General features: G+C 39.7%; 1 protein-coding gene across 1 annotated transcript in view; it reads left to right on the top strand.

Moving 5' to 3' along the window:
• lamb2l (laminin, beta 2-like) overlaps nucleotides 1-19,569 on the top strand; it is a 37,978-nt gene that overhangs the window by 4,515 nt on the left and 13,894 nt on the right. The window contains exons 2-10 of the mRNA XM_081387662.1: nucleotides 13,410-13,579; nucleotides 16,272-16,407; nucleotides 16,768-16,841; nucleotides 16,935-17,123; nucleotides 17,225-17,288; nucleotides 18,311-18,513; nucleotides 18,633-18,753; nucleotides 18,838-19,026; nucleotides 19,139-19,318. Coding sequence (XP_081243788.1) covers nucleotides 13,410-13,579; nucleotides 16,272-16,407; nucleotides 16,768-16,841; nucleotides 16,935-17,123; nucleotides 17,225-17,288; nucleotides 18,311-18,513; nucleotides 18,633-18,753; nucleotides 18,838-19,026; nucleotides 19,139-19,318 — 1,326 coding nt within the window. The remainder of the gene's footprint in view (nucleotides 1-13,409; nucleotides 13,580-16,271; nucleotides 16,408-16,767; nucleotides 16,842-16,934; nucleotides 17,124-17,224; nucleotides 17,289-18,310; nucleotides 18,514-18,632; nucleotides 18,754-18,837; nucleotides 19,027-19,138; nucleotides 19,319-19,569) is intronic.

The following is a 19,569-nucleotide window of genomic DNA, read 5'->3' as shown; positions in this document are numbered from 1 at the left end:
GCGCATTGCTCTAAACCGGACCATTCAATAATTCCTGCAATAGAGAAATGGACTATAAGGCCCGCCGAGCACCACGCTCGCGTCTCGGGCAATGCCGCCCTCTTCACACGAACAAACGGGTCTTTCTCCAAGACCCGGCCGCCGCAGCAGGCCCTCAGTAAGCCGCGATTCAGATTCAGTCCCGGCCGGCCAGCTCACACTCTAGACCCGCTGGCTCTACTCCGTGAGTGCTCAGCTCAAAACCTTCTCATTTTTGTCCCTGGTTAAATTTCGCATCGCTTCAGTCGAGTCTCAAGCACAGTTATGCCATCTGGATATTAATTTTGATCGGGGGAATACACGTTTTAAACGGTTTCTGTTCAAATTATTTGACGTCATTAACGCGCTGCTTCCTTGTGGCTTAAACTCTCACGTACAAACAGTAGCTCGCACATTGGATTGCACGCACACAGAATCATTAAGAACCTATCGTTAACGTTGTTTTGCAATTTATCTACAAAATCGCTTCGAAACTTCGTTATAGCAAAAAAAAAAAAAAAAAGATTCAGAACGAACAAAATCGGCAGGTAATGTGACCCATAGAAATGAAGAGAAATTTTAGATTAAATACACACAAGCAGTGTGTTTCCACGGCAAAGTTTGAAGTCCTTAGTGATTTTAAAACACAATTGGATAAATTCAAGGCGCAAAATTCTATGAAGCTTTGTCTTTTACCGTAAGTGAGTCTATTTTGAACTTGGCTAAATAAATGAACCAGCAACCGATAAAGGAACAAACGATCATCTAAATCAGATTGTACTTTGCTGTTTGATGATCAAACAACTACAGTATCAAATCGATGCGTTATCAAATCAGGTTATAAACCATTTAGGCTTCTAATGTATTCATTCAAAATAAATAAAATAAAAATAATTTAGCAATCGATCTCTCAGCCCCACACGGTTCTGGTGAGCTTTGGATTCCAGTCACCCAGGATAAACCATGGGTCTAGCCACATCCATTGAATTCTGGGCATTAACGTGGATACAATTAATTTCCAGGCTGCACTGCACTGCACTGCAAAGGATATTTCTGGTTTCATCCACCTTCTCAGACATTTTAAGCTGTCCTAAACGCGAACTACTATCTTCGCTCGGCCACTTAAACTTCAGATGTGCATAATCCTGCAAGGCTGCTCTCTAAACTCTAAACCTACAAGCTCAACATATCCACCTTTCCCCACCGTTCCCGTAGGATCCCATTTGCTTCTCACATTGCCACAGCAGTGTCATCTCCTCCGCTCCCACAGCAGCTCCGTCTCTGACGTTCCTCTGGTTAAACTTCTTCACTGTCACAGCAGTCCATTCTGCTCCCACTGGAGTCCAGTTTCTCTGGCTAACATTGACTTCACTGCCGCAGCAGTGATGTCTCCCCACGCTCCTGCAGGAGCTCAGTTTCTCTAGCTAATGTTCTCCACTGCCGCAGCAGTGATGTGACCATTGGCTCCCGCAGGAGCTTAGTTTCTGTCTAACCTTCCTTAAATAATTGAATGGCCTGTCCTTTTCTATAAAAAATCTGATTTCTCTCCCTGTGGATATCCAACTGTACACCGACGCAGCTCCCTCTATCGGTTTCGGGGGATTCTACCAAGGCCGTTGGTTCAAGTTTACATGGCCCGCCCAGCTGTTAGACTCACCGCAGTCATTAACATCCTCAGCGCTGTTCGAGTTGTATCCTTTAGAGGAAGCAGCTTTCCTGTGGGGTAAAGAATGGTCCTCTAACAGCATCATAGTACACTGCAACAACGAAGCATCCGTGCATTGCATCAACAAGGCCGCTCAAATTTCCCCTGCAGTAATGCCTCTCCTAAGATGCCTCATTTGGATTGCAGCCTGCGATCAGTTCTTCATAACTGCAAAACATGTTCCCGGGTCACGTTTTGCTTTCCAGAAATTCAGGTTGCTGGCACCAGACACGGACCCATTCCCAACCTCAGTACCTCACTTCAGAGCTGATATCCACATTAACCACCCATTGAAACCACTTCTTGACACCTCTCTTAATTCAATTCTTCAAGCCGTTTCACCCAGCACCCTACAATCCTACTTAACCGCATGGAAGCTTTACAAGTCTTTCCACTTCCCATACAACCTACCTTTTCCCAATTTCTCTGCTCGCCATCACTTCATTCATATCCTATCTCAACAGCATCAAGAACTGCAATGCTCTTCTAGCTGGACCTCCATCATGTGCAACTAAACATCTACAAAGGATTCAGAACGCTGCAGCTCGTCTTGTCTTCAACGAGCCCAAAGGGCCCACGTCACTCCTCTGTTCATCTCTCTGCACTGGCTACCTCTCGCATCAAGTTCAAGGCATTGACGCTTGCTCACAGATCTATCACAGCCTCAGCTCCCTCCTACTTTTACTCACTCCTACAAGCCTACATCCCTACCAGAAGCCTACGGTCGATCAACGAGGGACGTCTCGTGGCTCCATCACAGAGAGACACAAAATCACTTTCCAGTACATTATCATTCACAGTTCCATGCTGGTGGAATGCTCTCCCCACCCTCATCCGGAATGCAGAATCCCTGGCAACATTCAAAGACAAATGAAAACCCATCTCTTCCATGAGCAATTAACCTCATAATCCAACCTACTCGCCCAGATGCCAGACAACCAATAACGTTAGACATACTTACTATATGCATCTCCACCCTCCGGCAAGGCTACCACTCCACCAACACTGCCCGCACACTGGACGCAATGTTCATAGTGGCTTTTTTCAGTTTCCTCAGATGCTCAGAACTCACCATCACTTCCAGCTTTAACCCAAAAGTCCACCCCACAATCACAGATCTATCAGTGCTAGACAATGAAACCATCTCCTACTTCATAAAGCAAAGTAAGACCGATCAAATTTTGCTCCATTCAGGCATCCCAGCAGACCACTTTTCCAGCCATTCATTTTGCATAGGCGCAGCAACAGCTGCCCAAAAAAGGCCTCTCTCAGCAGCAGATCCAAGCACTTGGCCGCTGGTCAGCGGAGGCTTTCGAGTTACATCTGCTCAAATCGCTTCCATATCAAAGAAGCCCAACGAACCCTCATAAATTCTTTTGACAACTTCTCATACACCCAACCCTACAGACCACCACTCCTGCAGGAGCCACGTTCCCCATCCTAAATCGCTTTACTGCCACATCAGTGCTATTTTCCGCTCCAGCAGGAGCTCAGATCTCTGTCCCACTCACCTTTCGGATCACAGTTTGAAAGCAAGTTGTTTCCAACACCACAACAGCAGCATCATCTCTTCTTCCAACAGGAGCCCATTCTCCACCCAACTGGCTCATCAGACAGTTAAAAGCAAGTCAACCAAGTCTACTACAGCTAACCTACTCCACTCCCGCAGAAGTTCCGTCACTCCGTCCAAACTTATTCCACTTCCGCAGCAGTGTCTTCTACTCCGCTCCCACAGGCAGCTCCGTTACTCTGTCCAAATAGTTTGGATATTTAAGAAAGCAAGTTTGGTCCACTGCCGCAGCAGTGTCAGCTACTCCGCTCCCTCTGGAACTTCGTTACTCCGTCCAAACTTGCTCCACTGCCGCAGCAGTGTCATCTACTCCGCTCCCGCAGGAGCTCAGTTCTATATCCAAAATTGTTTTGGATATTTAAAAGCAAGCTTTGGTCCACTGCCGCAGCAGTGTCAGCTACTCCGCTCCCGCAGGAGCTCCGTTACTCCATCCAAACTTGCTCCACTGCCGCAGCAGTGTCATCTACTCCGCTCCCGCAGGGGCTCAGTTCTATATCCAAAATTGTTTTGGATATTTAAAAGCAAGCTTTGGTCCACTACCACAGCAGTGTCATCTACTCCGCTCCGCTACTCCGCTCCCGCAGGAGCTCCGTTACTCCATCCAAACTTGCTCTACGGCCCCAGCAGTGTCATCTACACCACTCCCGCAGGAGCTCAATTCTATTTCCCAAATTGTTTTGGATATTTAAAAGCAAGTTGAAAGCAAGTTTGGTCCACTGCCGCAGCAGTGTCTTCTACTCTGCTCCCGCAGGAGCTCTGTTGCTCCGTCCAAACTTGTCCACTGCCGCAGCAGTGTCATCGCCTCCGTTCCCGCAGGAGCTCCGTTACTCTGTCCAAACTTGTCCACTGCCGCAGCAGTGTCATCCACTTCGCTCCCGCAGGAGCTCTGTTACTCCATCCAAACTTGTCCACTGCCGCAGCAGTATCATCTACCCCGCTCCCGCAGGACCTCCGTTACTCCGTCCAAAATAGTTTGGATATTTAAAAGCAAATTGAAAGCAAGTTTGGTCAACTGCTGCAGCAGTGTCAGCTACTCCACTCCCTCAGGAGCTCCGTTACTCCATCCATACTTGTCCACTGCCGCAGAAGTCTTCATCTACTCCGCTCCCGCAGGACCTCCTTTACTCCGTCCAAAATAGTTTGGATATTTAAAAGCAAATTGAAAGCAAGTTTGGTCCACTGCCGCAGCAGTGTCATCCACTCCGCACCTGCAGGAGTTCCGTTACTCCGTCCAAACTTGCTCCACTGCCACAGCAGTGTCATCTACTCCACTCCCGCAGGAGCTCAGTTCTATGTCCAAATTGTTTTCGATATTTAAAAGCAAGTTGAAAAGCAAGTTTGGTACATTGCCGCAGCAGTGTCATCTCCTCCGCTCCCACAGGAGCTCCGTTTCTCAACTCGCTTTCACTGCCGCAGCAGTGTTTCCTCTTCCGTTCCCACAAGTACTCAATTCTCCATCCTTCTGCATCAGATAATTGGAAAGCAAGTCGAAATCAAGTTTGATCCACTGCCGCAGCAGTGTCACCTCCTCCGCTCCTGCAGGAACTAATTCTCATCACACTTGCTTCATCACACTGCAGCGGTTATACCATTCTCTTCCGCAAAGTACATTACGTACCATCCCTAGCCTACTACTGGAGAGGCACAACCATCCAACGTCATGACAACCAACTCCCATCCGATGTTACAAGAAGCCTTCCAGCGACTAACCCTTTCCCACTTCTGATACCTTAAGCTTTGCACTCTGCAAGTTTTTGGGGGGTCATCAACATCATTCTGGTGGCTGTCCGGCATTTATTTGCAGCTTTTGGGGGGAGTACTCTGGGTTCGGGCCGAATACCGAGCCCGGAGCCCTCTCCTCGGACAGCACGCCAAATACGCATTTATTCTATCTGACTTATTTGTAAGTGTGAACTCGTGAAATGATGTTTTATTAACAAAGTTCGGGAGGAGCACGTTCAAATAATCAAGTAATCAATCAACTCATCAAACAATTACCATGTCTACCCTATCAGCATGAGAGGAAGCATATATATTCACTCTGTCAACTCATCTAACTTCCTTGACAGTTTTCAGCATCCCTCCACCACCCCGACTCCTCACTCTTGGCTTGTTCTTTCACAGCCAGGAATACGGGGGGAGTACTCTGGGTTCGGGCCGAATACCGAGCCCGGAGCCCTCTCCTCGGACAGCACGCCAAATACGCATTTATTCTATCTGACTTATTTGTAAGTGTGAACTCGTGAATTCTGAATTGAAATGTCCAGTGAGTGCTGCTAAAAGATTAATTCTCAATTACGTTTTAGAATAACGTACACCTACACTATACACTGCCCTAAACCTACCCGATAGTGTTAACAAAAGCAAATGCATCATAAAAACATAATCGTAACCATGGCATTTTAGCTTGATTTAGAACATTGAGCTCTTGACTCATCTTTTACGGGATTCGTATCCTTGTTTTGCGTGCGTTCGGCCAATCCGTGTACAACCTCACAGATAGTTCCTATAGTGCTGGTTTAGACCCTACTCTGAAGTAGGAGCTAAATTAGTTCCTCCAAAAGAGTTCCTAGAGCTAAATAATTCCTAGTTCCTGCGGTGTGAATGCGCCGACATCCTGTTACTTTCGGCAATAGTTCTAGGAACTATGCAAATCCCTGTTTGGCAATCCCATAATACATTGCACCAAATAAAAAAAAAGGCATCCAAGATGTTAAATAATGATTCTAAATATATTTTATTCAGTACTGAAGAGTGTTGATAATAAAACTTGTGTGTTTTTAATTGACTTTTATAGGCGATTGTGTTATTAGCATAGCGACAGATGCTAACATCAGACATAAGTGTTGTGTTCAGTTAAGTGTGTGTTAATCTGTTAAGTGTGAATATGTAAGATATGAAGATATTATCTGCCTTTTTTTTAATGTTGATCTTTCTGTGGATCAGAAAGCTGTTTAAAGGTTCAGCCATAATTTAGAGCATGAGAGGAATGTTGTGGAAATGAACAGTCTCAGGTGTGTGATTTCTGAATGTGGCTTTTTAAAAGATATTTTAAGTAGTGGCTGGAAAGCCTGGTTTGATGAAGGGGTGTTAAACAAGCTTCCATTAGATTCTTATGAAGGAGTTAACTTCACTCATTAATTTCCATTGTGTTTTCTGTTAGATCTATTTTCTTAGTGTTTAATTTAGACTATTACACAGCAGTTTAATATTTTTATAAAACATAGACAATGGCATTTTGACTTATATTATAATATTATATTCACAATAATGGGACACCTGAGAAGGCCTGCATGTTTAATTAAATAAAAAAATTAACTTGCTATTTGGCCTAGTGTGATTACCAAATCACTAACAGCTATTATTTAAATAAATAAATAAATATATGTTCTGCATGTTTTAAAGTAAAGCACAGCACTGTGTTAACAAGTTTGTCCTCTGTTTACCAAGAATTCAAATGCTAATCATCACTGATAACATGTTTAACAGTAATTATTTCTGGCACAAGCACAAGTTCATTATCTGGAGCTGTGGGCTCTGTGCCCATTGTACTTTCTTTACTCAATGTGGGTCAGAAAGACTGTGTGTTAATGATTGTACAAGGAATATGACCAAGGTGTGTGAGCATGTGCCACTGTAATGGAATTTCTCTATGTGTCTTAGGGCATGTGTACTTTGTGTACTCTGTCCTGTTTTGGAATAAACTTCATGTAGACAAAATCTATTAGGTCTGCCAGCTTTAGGGTGCATTGCTTATACCTACTCCTTCATAAGCGCTCTATTGTGCCATCAGTTTTATCAGTATTATCTGTGGAGGAACATTCTAGTTATGATCTGTCAAGTGTTAGGCTTAGATTGTGATTGTTTAACTTCAAACAACAATGACTGCCTTGCTTTGTCTGTGCCTGTAGGTTCACTATCTTATTTTTCACATTCCAGTTCAGGGTTTGACAGTGCATTGTCTATACTAACTTATTTTTTATTCTTAAATCAGTGAAATCAAAATGGACAAATCTTTTTTTTTTTTTTTTTTAACAGAATATTGCATTTAAAAAAATAATAAAAGAGTTATTTAAAACTGATTTATCTGTCCACATTATTATTATAATTTTTAATTATAAATAAAATAAAACAACTTTCCACCTCCCTTGCAGTGACATCTATTTGATGACGTGTTTAAATGCTTTGTTCGTTTACTGTATGTGATTTTGTGTGTATTGCTGTATTCTGCAATATGTTTTTTGTATTTTGTTGTATTTTTTTGTATTTTGCACCACAATGAACCAAGGATCCAATTAATTCCCCATGTACAAAATCAAGTCCTGCCCTACATTTTTTCTTGTCCGAGAAGCTATTTCACTCGCATATATAGGGAAGAAAAATGTAATCTGTTCCATGTTTTTTTCCATGTTCCAACCTCTGCCCTCAGTGGTACTTAAGGAGCCAATGCTCTAATTATCCAGTTTATTAAAGGTACAATATGTAAGAATTTTGCATTAATATATTCCATAATCTCAAGGCCAGTGTTATATATTTTGTTAAGTTGATTACTTACAATATCCCAAATGTTTCCAACTATTCTATACACTTCGACTTCGGCGCAGTAATATCTTCACTAGAGGGAGCGGGGGCCGGTGAGAGGATTTTTCACGAGTGAAGATATTACTGCGCCGAAGTCGAAGTGCTTCCAAGCACTTGCTATGGTATTCCGCCATACAATATAGTTATCCATTTTACACGCTTAGAAAAGCGCAACGTTTTGTTTTGTGTCACCGTCCTAGGTCGAGTTACACTACGCGAGTAACTGTATTTAATAGGGAAAACGTGGAGGTGTTTGGTAGCTTCTCTGTTTGGCCCATATTGAATGAACTGGGCTAAGCTAAGTGCTAAGAAAGTTTCGCCGCAAGACAGAGCGATTTAGTGCATGCACTGAGACGAGAGAGGTATGTATCAACTCGTCTTAGTTAAGGGAATAACATAGTTTAATATGAAAAAACGGTGGAGTATCCCTTTAAAACGACAGTTCCCATCATTTTGGAATGTAGCGCCCTCTAGCGGCAAAAAAATCTTGCATATTGTACCTTTAAGTAAGCAAGTAACATAATGATTGACTGTAAAACATATGAATCTAAGGGCACACTATCTGCAATAATCTGATAATTATTTTCATGCTATGGATGATAAACGATAAGTGGCCATTCAATTTCTACTCATTTTTTTCTAAATAGATTGAAAAATAAAACACAAACTAAAATCAGTCATTTTAAATGCTCCAAGTGAATTTGGGCATCACGACATTAAAATGCACACTACAGTATGAAAAATGGATAATCATATTGAGATTTGCTAAATATTACATTTAACAGAGTTATTCAATTATGTACATTTTTAAAAATTAACTTTTAAGCGAGCGTCCAATGATAGCAAAGGTGATCTAAATGTAAAAATAGAGGAAATGAGCATGCAAAAATAAATACTAACTGATACATAAACGGTAAGTTTTAAAAAATCTAATATCAGCCGATTACCACAATGGTACCGACATGTTGTGCCTCGGGTATTTTAAGAACAATCATATTGTTTATAGATGATGGTGGTCTCAGCTTCATTGCGACATGCAGTGCAGCACATGTGGCAGCTTGTCGTCGACTCGCGGAATGCCATTCCTTAGCTATAGATGGGCATTTTGCAAGACCCGTGTGAGATACTTTTACACCTGGAATTTTTCTCTTAATGAATGATATTTTCCTGGCTTGGCATTCCTGTACTATCTGCACTTTGCAGATGCACATCTGCCTCTGTAACCGCTTCTTGTATCTCTGTGTGCTGTAAATGTGGCATGTAGGAAAGAGGGTGTGTGTTATAGCTTAAGCGGTTTGTGGGTGTGTTAAAAAAATGCAGGAACAAGCAGCCATGAAGAACTCAGCCTAAAAGAGCAAATTTTTAAATGTAGTTTTATTTTAATAAGCTTGACATTTGTTTGTGAGTACAAACTGGACTACTGTGAACTGTGAGTACACAATTATTGTTTAATTATTGTTAATTAGTCTACTGAAAGACATGAATGGATGGAATAATCCACTGCTTGTACATAATTTAATAAATTTTTCTATTAGTGATGACACTTTCTCTCTCTTTCTCTATCAGTCTTTTTCACATTTGAATACTTCAAATGCAAAAGCCTCTAAGTCCGTCTTAATTTTTTTTTTTTTAATATTAACATTTTTATTAGGCTCCTATGTATAGGTTTCTACCCAAGTACCGCCATTTCTGAATGGGCTGAGGCTGGGATTTAGTGAGTTTGAAGTGAATGTATTTGATGAGCGTATATATGTGCGGAGAGCATTCACTCAATATTATTATCCCATTTTTGACAGAGGTGGCTTTTGCATTGGATGTCTTCATTTGTTTAGACACTTTGAAGAAGAAAAAAGTATGTGTGGAGACTCAATAACAGACTATGCCAAAACAAAGTCAAAACCTATTCTTGCCTACCCCTTGCCTCCCCAAACACACACTCTCACAGTCACGTTGCTTGCTAGTCAGAACATGAGAAGTCATGTGGAAAAAGTGTTAAATGCATCCTTTACCTCAAGGAATCTGTAATGAGGGATGCAGCATAAGGTCTCATAAGGCAAAACACTCTTTTTAGAGAATTGGTATTTTCTTGTGCGTGTGGCCTGTAAAGACTGATCCGCACTCTGAAAGTTCCTCAAACACCCGTCCTGTAATTAGCAAGGTGAACAGATTGCCTTTGAAATACCCCCGTCTACTTTGAAAACTAGCGAGAATGTGAACGAAAGGTATTTGCAAATCATTTTTCATGGGAATCCCCACCTCTCACACACATACAAACATAAACCATACACAATGACGCGCATACACGCACAATCTGGACCTTTATTTCTTCATTATGTGGATTTTTACAGTATGTGAGTTAACCAAAAACCTTTCAGTGCCCTCACCAGATACACTTTAGTTTAGTAACTTGATGCAATCAAAAGGAATTCATGGCATATGTTTTCATTTTTTGACCTGAGGCTCGATTTCAATGTTGTTATGAACTTTAAAGGCTTATCTGCACTCTTGTGCAAAGAACAGTGTTGAGTAATTGAATGACTGATGTACACAATATATTGGATAAATACATAAGTTGGATAAATAGTATCCAACTTGCATACATGTACAGTATACTCAAGTAAAGTGATATGTATATAGCAAATCTCAACTGCTTGATTGTTTACATCGTTGCAAAATATAAACCTTATTATCGGCCAGCTCTATCTGCTACGTCCAACTATAAGGCATGAAGATATTCAAAAATTATAAACACTAACATAAATCTGTAAAAACATCTGTAAAAACTGTTTTGAAATGGTGTGTATTGTAAAAGTGTTATGCAAATAAATTTGAGTTGACTTAATATACTATGTGTATTTTAATGTTATAGAAGTTGAATAATAATAATAATAATAATAATAAAAAACAATAATTTTTAATGCTACAAGTAAATTTAGGCATCACAACATTATCACAGTGTTATTCAATTATTAGTGTTTTTAAAGAATTACTCTGAAAATCTAAAATGATTTACTATAAATATAAAAATAAAGGAAACAAACATGCACAATTAAATATATTGTCTGATACTGATAAACTTATTATACTTAAATTATAATTAGGGATGCACCAATATGAAAATTTTGGTCGATACCGATGACCAATAATTCTTTATATTTGAAAGCCGATAACCGATAAATTGGAGAATAAATCTAAATCCAAATTTTGTATAATTTTTGAGAGCCTGATCCAAAAACTAAAGTCTCACCATTAAAATCCATGTCCCAAGCACACAATTATAATGTTCTCCTGTAACATATATAACAGATTTGCGCTGCACATGTTGCACTGTATTTTTCTTGTTTGAAGTTATTCCAATCATATTTCAAGCAATTCAAAACCATCATGGCGAACAAGACACATCTGAAGTGTCTTCGCTGAAGGAAATAATCCATTATTTATCGGCTTTAATATGTCTGCCAGATTTTTAAATGTTCTCATCAGGCAGACAACGGTAACATTTAAAATTAACTTACAGTATATATCGGCCGATGTCGATATGGTGGCCGATATAGAGTGCATCCCTATAATACATCTCCCTTGCAGTATTTTCTGGCTGCATCACATTAGGTTTTAAAACCAGCATCAAAAATATATTTCTGTCATCTTGTTTTTCTGAATGTCCTTTCCCATCACACATATGCTATCTGACGTCCACTTCATCAATTTCACTATGGTATTATTATTCTGAGTCAGTGATGTGTGAAAAATGGTAGCACAGAGGGGCTCAAAGATTGACCAGGACACTGCCTTTCCAAGAGCCTCTCAATGATAAAGAGGTCATTCACATTGAGATGTATGGTTGCGAGGTTATTGCCATTCTCCAACTGCGAAATCCTAGATCTCTGCAGTTTTATAGTTTGAGGGTGCGGTTACTTGCTAGTCTTAATGATAGTACCACAACATTAGAAGTGAATGTTCAAAATCCATGTAAGACCTCCCACACATCTGGATTTGACAATGATAACCCTATAATGAACTGTGTATTTTGAAAGGCAAACACAGTGCATTTTGAGCCCGTTGCAGAGGTAACCATGTGGAACAAAGCCAGTTATTTTCCTGACTCAATGAGAAACTAAACCCTCAGTCTTTGATACTGCCGCCTGGGTGGGACCATGAGCCGCATGAGGTCATCAGAAAGAAGCCGTGCTTGTTGAATGCCATGATAACATCCAATCATTGGCTGTTGTGTGGTGTTTTGGAAAGAAAAGTAGAGTTTATGGGATATCGTAGGGATGTATCGTATGAATATGTATCGGGTATGTGAATATGTCCAAAAGGCACTGCAAACAGCGTGGGGAACATATATATCTGGAAATCATTTCTCAGGAAATGGAAAGGGAAATTTACCCACAAGTCATAGTGCACCACTTGAAGTTTGACTAAAATAAACTTGCTTGAGTTGCAGCCTGTTGTGGCAAAAATATTCATGATTGTTTAATGAATATTTTTGCCACAACAAGCCCTTCAAATATGTTTTCATATCACACATAACATATTTATTCATTCATTTGGTTGTTTGTTCGTTTATTTGTTTGTTCATTTATTCGTTCATTTATTTATTGATGTTTTTTTTTAAAGGGGTGGTGTAATGCCCTTTTCACAAAATGTAAAATAAGTCTTTGATGTCCCCAGAGTGTGTATGTGAAGTTTTAGCTCAAAATACCCCACAGATATTTTGATATAGCATGTTAAAAATTGTCACTTTTTGAGGGTGAGCAAAGCACCGTTTTTGTGTGTGTCCCTTTAAATGCAAATGAGCTGCTGCTCCCGACACAGAGGGCGGAGCTTTAACAGCTTGTGTCATTTTACCTCACACAGACGTGCACTGAACATTTCAAAAACTTTTAGCCTTTTATGTTCAAACCGTAGTCAGACAAAGATGGAGAGACTCAAGAAGAAATGACAACATGTCTGAATGGTTAGTTGATGAATTTATGTTGCTTATGTGTAGTAATCTACTAGTTATTGATTAGCATATTCTGTCATGATCATCTATAAATGTTCACGGGGGTGGGGTTTATGTAAATTTTAGGGTTAGTGATGTCACTAACCCGGGAGGAAGCTTGTGTAGTCCCTATCAGTCGTTTGTTGTAGTCCTTAAAAAGCAATTTCTTTAAAATCTTCTTTTTGCTTTGAACTTTGAGCGTTGTAACTTTGCAGATGTTGTTTATGCTAAACTAAAGTTAGAAAAGTGAAATGATAATTAACCACCCCTTTAATGAATTATTATATTTCAATGTTACTTGGTGTAATTCATTTGACATTTATATGTCTGTTATTCCGAGTATTGTGTCCTCATACCTCAAACCCCATTCTGCTCAACTGTGCTGTCTGTTATTGATTACGATGATGTGCTTTCAAAGAAACAAAACAAAAAAATGTCAAGCAAAGTGAAGTTGTACAGATATCCCCTACTATAATGTTTGGGGAGCCGGTGAAATGGAATACACTGTTAAGTTAATGACCTCCACTTCCTGTCTGTGTCCTCTCCAGTTCTTCCAGCTGTGGCTCAGGAGATCCCCTCAGCTCCACATGGCTGCATGGAAGGGAGCTGTTATCCGGCAACAGGGAACCTTCTGATTGGCCGAGCTATTAATCTGACCGCCACCTCCACCTGTGGCCTGGATGGGCCTGAGATGTACTGCATTGTCAGTCATTTGCAGGTAAACCCAGCGTTATTTCGGAACCATTCTTTCTCTTTCATATAGACACAAAAACATGATCTCATGTTGTGTACACTATGTTATCTACACCTGCATGTATGGCCTTGCCCTGCAGTTTGTGTTGACGGAAATTATTTGTCATATGAAGATAGATGTGCTTGTGCACAGGGCCCCTTTCATTTTTTACTATCCTTTATTGGGACATTTGATCCTCAAAATGTAGGCAAACCTTACCACACACACACACACACACACACACACACACACACACTCGCACACTTGTTATATTACAGGATTTTGCACATGTTTGACTCTTGCACGTGTATTGCTCACTATGCCACACCTCTTTTACAGCAGTCAAATCTGCAGCCTAAGGCTTTTCTATTCGATACGTGTGTGATTTAAAAGATCTTGTATTCATTTCTTACATCTACCTCTGTTTGCTTTCCCTCGAGTCTTTTATCCCGAAACACTCCTCCTCCCTTTCCTTTAGGTGTCTATAAAGCACTCTTTTCTGTCCTCATAAATGATATTTTCATTGACTGTTTAATGTTGTATGAATGTCTATTTAAAATGTTCTGTGTTCTTTTAGGTTCTTTGTTTTTTACCCCTCATTAAAGTGTTTTGGGTGCATAAAATTGAAAGAAGCTGTTTAACTGCCTGGAGGCACCATACATCCTCAACGCAGGTGTTACCTGTCAGCGCTCTGTTAATTTATTTGTCAGTAGGGTGTCTGCAGATTTCCCCACATTTCCGTTTGTGTTGTAATTTATCCAGATAGATAGATAGATAGATAGATAGAAAAAATAGATAAATAGATAGATAGATGTTGCATGTATAAACTTGGCATAATGAGATACATTTTAAGTGCAGTTAAGATGTATTTGTAAACCACTTGTACAGTGCTATGCATAAGTTTAGACACCCATGCTAAAGTTGACTATAAAGAGGAATAAAAAATCATCTTTTGGAAATTGAACTTAATGCCTTAATTAAAAAAATTAGGAAAAATCCAACCTTTAAGGACACCAATTTTCTTTGTGAATGAATAATGTATCGTAAATAAATAAATGTTCTTCCTTAAAATACAGGGTGCATAAGTCTGGACACCCCAATGTTAAATTCCCATAGAGGCAAGGAGATTTTTATTTGTAAAGGCCAGTTACTTCATGGATCCAGGATACTATGCATCCTGATAAAGTTCCCTTGGCCTTTGGAATTAAAATAGCCCCACATCATGACATAGCCTTCACCATACCTAGAGATTGGCATGGTTTTATTTCAGTTAGCATAATAGCTGGTTTGATTTGCATTGAGAGATGATCTTATGGAAAGTGCCCCATGCCAATCTCTAGGTATGGTGAAGGCTATGTGATGATGTGGGGATATTTTAATTCCAAAGGCCAAGGGAACTTTATCAGGATGCATAGTATCCTGGATCCATGAAGTAACTGGCCTTTAAAAATAAAAATCTGCCTGCCTCTATGGGAATTTAACATTGGGGTGTCCAAACTTATGCACCCTGTATTTTCAGGAAGAACATTTATTTATTTACGATACATTATTCATTCAAAAAGAAAATTGGTGTCCTTAAAGGTTGGATTTTTCCTATTTTTTTTAATTAAGGCATTAAGTTCAATTTCCAAAAGATGATTTTTTATTCCTCTTTTTAGTCAACTTTAGCATGGGTGTCTAAACTTATGCATAGCACTGTATTTGTTAGGCCACATATTAAAAAAAAATATAATTGCACTTAAATATCTTAACAACCTAAATAAAATGTGTAAATGTTTCTCAATAAACTAGTGTAATTTAATAATTTTAATGTAAAAAAAGTGCACTAATAATCCAGTATAATTATTACATATCAATAAATAAAGCAGGCAATCATTTGTATAAAATATCCATATGTAACTTGTTTTTTTTTTAACAAGATCATCTTAACAAATTATCAGAAAGTATTTTTGTCTCTATTAACCCCAATGGCAGTCCATACACTTAAACTGTGTGAATCCACAGTGCTAAGTCATGCTAGAGAATTAACTATGTGTTTTTTCTGCAGGGCCCTAGCATAGCATTCCTGTTGTTCATAATCCGGTTGATCACTGCTAATCCTATTGTTGGCAGCTCACACTCAAAACTACCCCAGTAAGCATGTGTCTAGTGTGTGTTAAGCACAATATTGTAGAGGTGCTGATATCCGTCTCCTGCAGAGCTTGTGAGGATCTGAAATAGATTCTGAGGTTCTCCTGGTCATTGCTGTGACCTTTAACGGGTCCTGAAGAAATACACGTGTCTCACTCGGTCAGGTCATTGGTGGAGGTTTTGGTGCCCATGACAACAACTCAGCTTAGACAAAGTGCTCTGGCGTTCATGCACGCTAACTCTCATGTTCTGACCTGAATCTAGGAGGCCCATTCCCCTCTCTTCCTCCGCTTCCAGGTTGGCATGGAACTTGCCCTCCCATTCTGAGGCAACGTTTTGCTCAGGCTATGACCCAGATTTCTTTTGTATGTCTTGGCAGCTACCTGAACCGTCAGCCATGCGGGTTTGAGTCATTACAAATGAAACTGTACCTGGAAGAAAAGGTGTGGAGAGGCTCCTGTCAGACTGCACTGATGTTGCTAAGTGTTTTTGCAAAATGTGCATTGTTTTTCTTCTCACTCTTTTCTTTCTCTATGTCTCTCGACAGGATTCAGATAAGTGCTTTATGTGTAACTCTCAGGAGCCATACGATGCCTATAATCACAGAAACAGCCACAGGATGGAGAATGTCATCTACCAGAGAGACCGCAGAGGAGAACTCACCTGGTGGCAGTCTGTAAATGGTGTGTGAGAATGTGTTTTTTGAGACAGAAAGCCTGAAAGCACATAATGTTTTTTTTTTTTGTTTTAAGATTTAAAAAAAGAATATATATATATATATTGGTAACATTTTATTTTAAAGTGATGTAGTTACATGTTACTACATGTATGCACTATAACAGTAAATTATGCAAAATTACAAGTAACTAACCCTAAACCGAACCCTAACCCTAAGTAATTCTACTACCTAAAAGTTATGAAATTCATGTAAATTTTTTTAATAAGCTTTTGTTTTCACTCAGTAGTTTATAATGAAACATTTTATGAATTCAATTGAATACTTGTAGTTTATGACTGGTTTTCTTTCATTAATTTGTGTGCAGGAGAGGAGAATGTCAGTATTCGACTAAATCTTGAGGCAGAGTTCCACTTTACTCATCTCATCATGAAGTTTAAGGTGTGTATATAAATGGATGTCATGGATTAGCAATTTAATTGAATAAAAGTATTTATTAATAAAAGTGAAACAAGCCTGTTTGCATCTCCACAGACGTTTAGACCTGCTGCTATGATGATTGAGCGTTCTTCAGATTTTGGCCGTACATGGAGGCCATATCGCTACTTCGCCTACAACTGCACCAAGACTTTCCCCAGGGTTCCTGCCCACTCTCTTCGGTTTATTGATGAGGTCATCTGTGAGGAGCGCTACTCTGACATTGAACCGTCCACTGAGGGAGAGGTGAGTGTGAGCGGATGGTATTATGCATGTGTTTCAGTCTGTTTTAATGTTACTTTTGGATTCAGCGTTCCCACTATATGACTGTATTATTTTTATTTTAGGTCATCTACAAAGTGCTGGATCCTGCGATCCATGTCAAAGACCCATACGGTCTTGACATTCAGGGTTAGTGCAGTACAGTATTTTTTTTTTTTGCCATGTAACTGTTTTGTGGAATATTTTTTATTATTACACGGCTCTCTGAAATACTTGTCAGTCGACTCGAGACATTCTGCGGTCAGTTATTCCCTGATCTTGCACCTCAGTTATTGACTATCCTGTAATAAAACCGGAGGTCTTCAGTAGTAATCATATGCATATATTGTTGAAATGTCCGTCTTTTTGCTAGAATGATAGTTTTGTAGACTGTAATGAATTATAAGATGACAAACAGGTAAGATTCAAAAAAAGGTTTCTTCTCAAATCAATATTTCATGTCCCCGTAATGTGGTGAAAAGCTGTGTAATACAGTAAGTGATACATTATCCCTTAAATGTCCGTCTTTTTTTAACTTGATCGTTCTTCCAGATTCAAAGCTGCTTGCTAGCAACTGTTTTTCTTCACAGAAGCTTTGTGTTTAATGAGCTAATAAAATAACTCAAATCAATATTTTGCATCATATTTACAGTAACACTTTTATGTTAACTTGTAGTTATACTTCACGTGTAGTTACTATAATAATAATAGTAAATGATGCATAATTACAAGCAACTAACCCTAACTTTAAACATATAGTAAGTATGCTACATGTAGTTAAATAATATTACTCAGTAGCCTACTTAGTTACTTAATTAATTACACTAACAACGTCTCCTTAAAATAAAGTGTAATCTTATTTACTTATTTGACAAGTAGCCGTGTAATAAGCGGAATAATGTACATCCAGTCAGTTGTTTTTGCAAAATAAACCCCTTCAGGGTGATACAAGACCCCTCCACTTCATCCTGGTCACCCTTTCGAGTTGTCTGGATGTACATTATCTATTACTTCAAAAATATATTTGTCTTTATTGCAATGGGATTATTATGGTTAAATTGAGAGTAAAATCGGCTTTAGCAAGTAAATAACTCACATTTACTTTAGCGAGTGTTCAGTTTGGACCCTGTTCACAGTACTGCAAGTAAAGCTGCTGCACAATCTCCCCTCAGATTTGTTGCGGATCACTAACTTACGGATAAACTTCACTAAACTGCACACTCTGGGCGATAACCTGCTTGACCGCCGCCCTGACGTGCTGCAGAAATATTACTATGCGCTGCATGAGCTGGTTGTGCGTGGAAGCTGCTTCTGCTACGGTCACGCGTCGGAGTGCGCACCAGTACCTGGAGTGACCACTAGGGATTCAGGCATGGTGGGTGTCTGGCAGATTGATTTGTAGTTCTGATTTCAAAGAACAATTTATTATTCTTACATTGATGGATTGTGAATGAAGCACACTATTTAATATATCCTACACTTTTGATCCGACAGATTCATGGACGTTGTGTGTGTAAGCACAACACTGTGGGATTAAACTGTGAGCTCTGCAGAGATTTCTACCATGATGCACCCTGGAGGCCCGCCGAGACTGATAACGCACACACCTGCAGGGGTAAGATACACATGCATGTAGAGGTTCAAGAAAATCTTAATTAAAATGTCAACAAAAAAATCTTAATATGTGACTTTTTTCCAGAATGCAACTGTAACGGTCACTCCAATCAGTGTCATTTTGACATGGCGGTGTATCTGGCTACTGGGAACGCCAGTGGAGGCGTGTGTGACAACTGTCTCCACAACACCATGGGCCGCAACTGTGAGACCTGTAAACCTTTTTACTATCAGGATCCAGCTAGAGACATCAGAGACCCGGCTGCATGTGTCTGTAAGTTGTTCATGATAATCTGCTGAGAAAAAGCCTTTCCATGGGACTTTTTTGTGCATGGTTTCTCCTACCTGTTGTTCATGTTGTTTCCTGTGTGTGTGTGTGTATGCAGCCTGTGACTGTGACCCTGTGGGCTCTGTAGAGGGAGGAGTTTGTGACAGTCATACTGATCTGGATCTGGGTATGATTGGTGGTCAGTGTCGCTGTAAGCAGAACGTCAGGGGTCAGCGCTGCGACTACTGCAAAGAGGGACACTATGGACTCAGTCTTGACAACACACTGGGATGCCAGCGTAAGTGTTTGCATGTGTTTAGTGGATGTTTGAAGTCTGTTCTCCTCAAGTTCACACAGGTGTAGTTCATCAAACATTTGTGGTATATTTATATATATGTGGTATATAAATTCTACTTGGTTTAATGGAAAGACATTCATACATTTTGTATGCTTAAATATACTTATGCATTTTTTGATCCTGAGAAATTACCTCATGTCTCAAAGCACATTACATTACAATAATAATGAACGTAAACAACTAAAAGACTG

Source organism: Scardinius erythrophthalmus, assembly GCF_964197995.2.
Source record: "Scardinius erythrophthalmus genome assembly, chromosome: 15".
Lineage (NCBI taxonomy): Eukaryota > Metazoa > Chordata > Actinopteri > Cypriniformes > Leuciscidae > Scardinius > Scardinius erythrophthalmus.
Note: the sequence above shows the minus strand (reverse complement) of the source record. Positions and strands in the feature narration are given on the sequence as shown.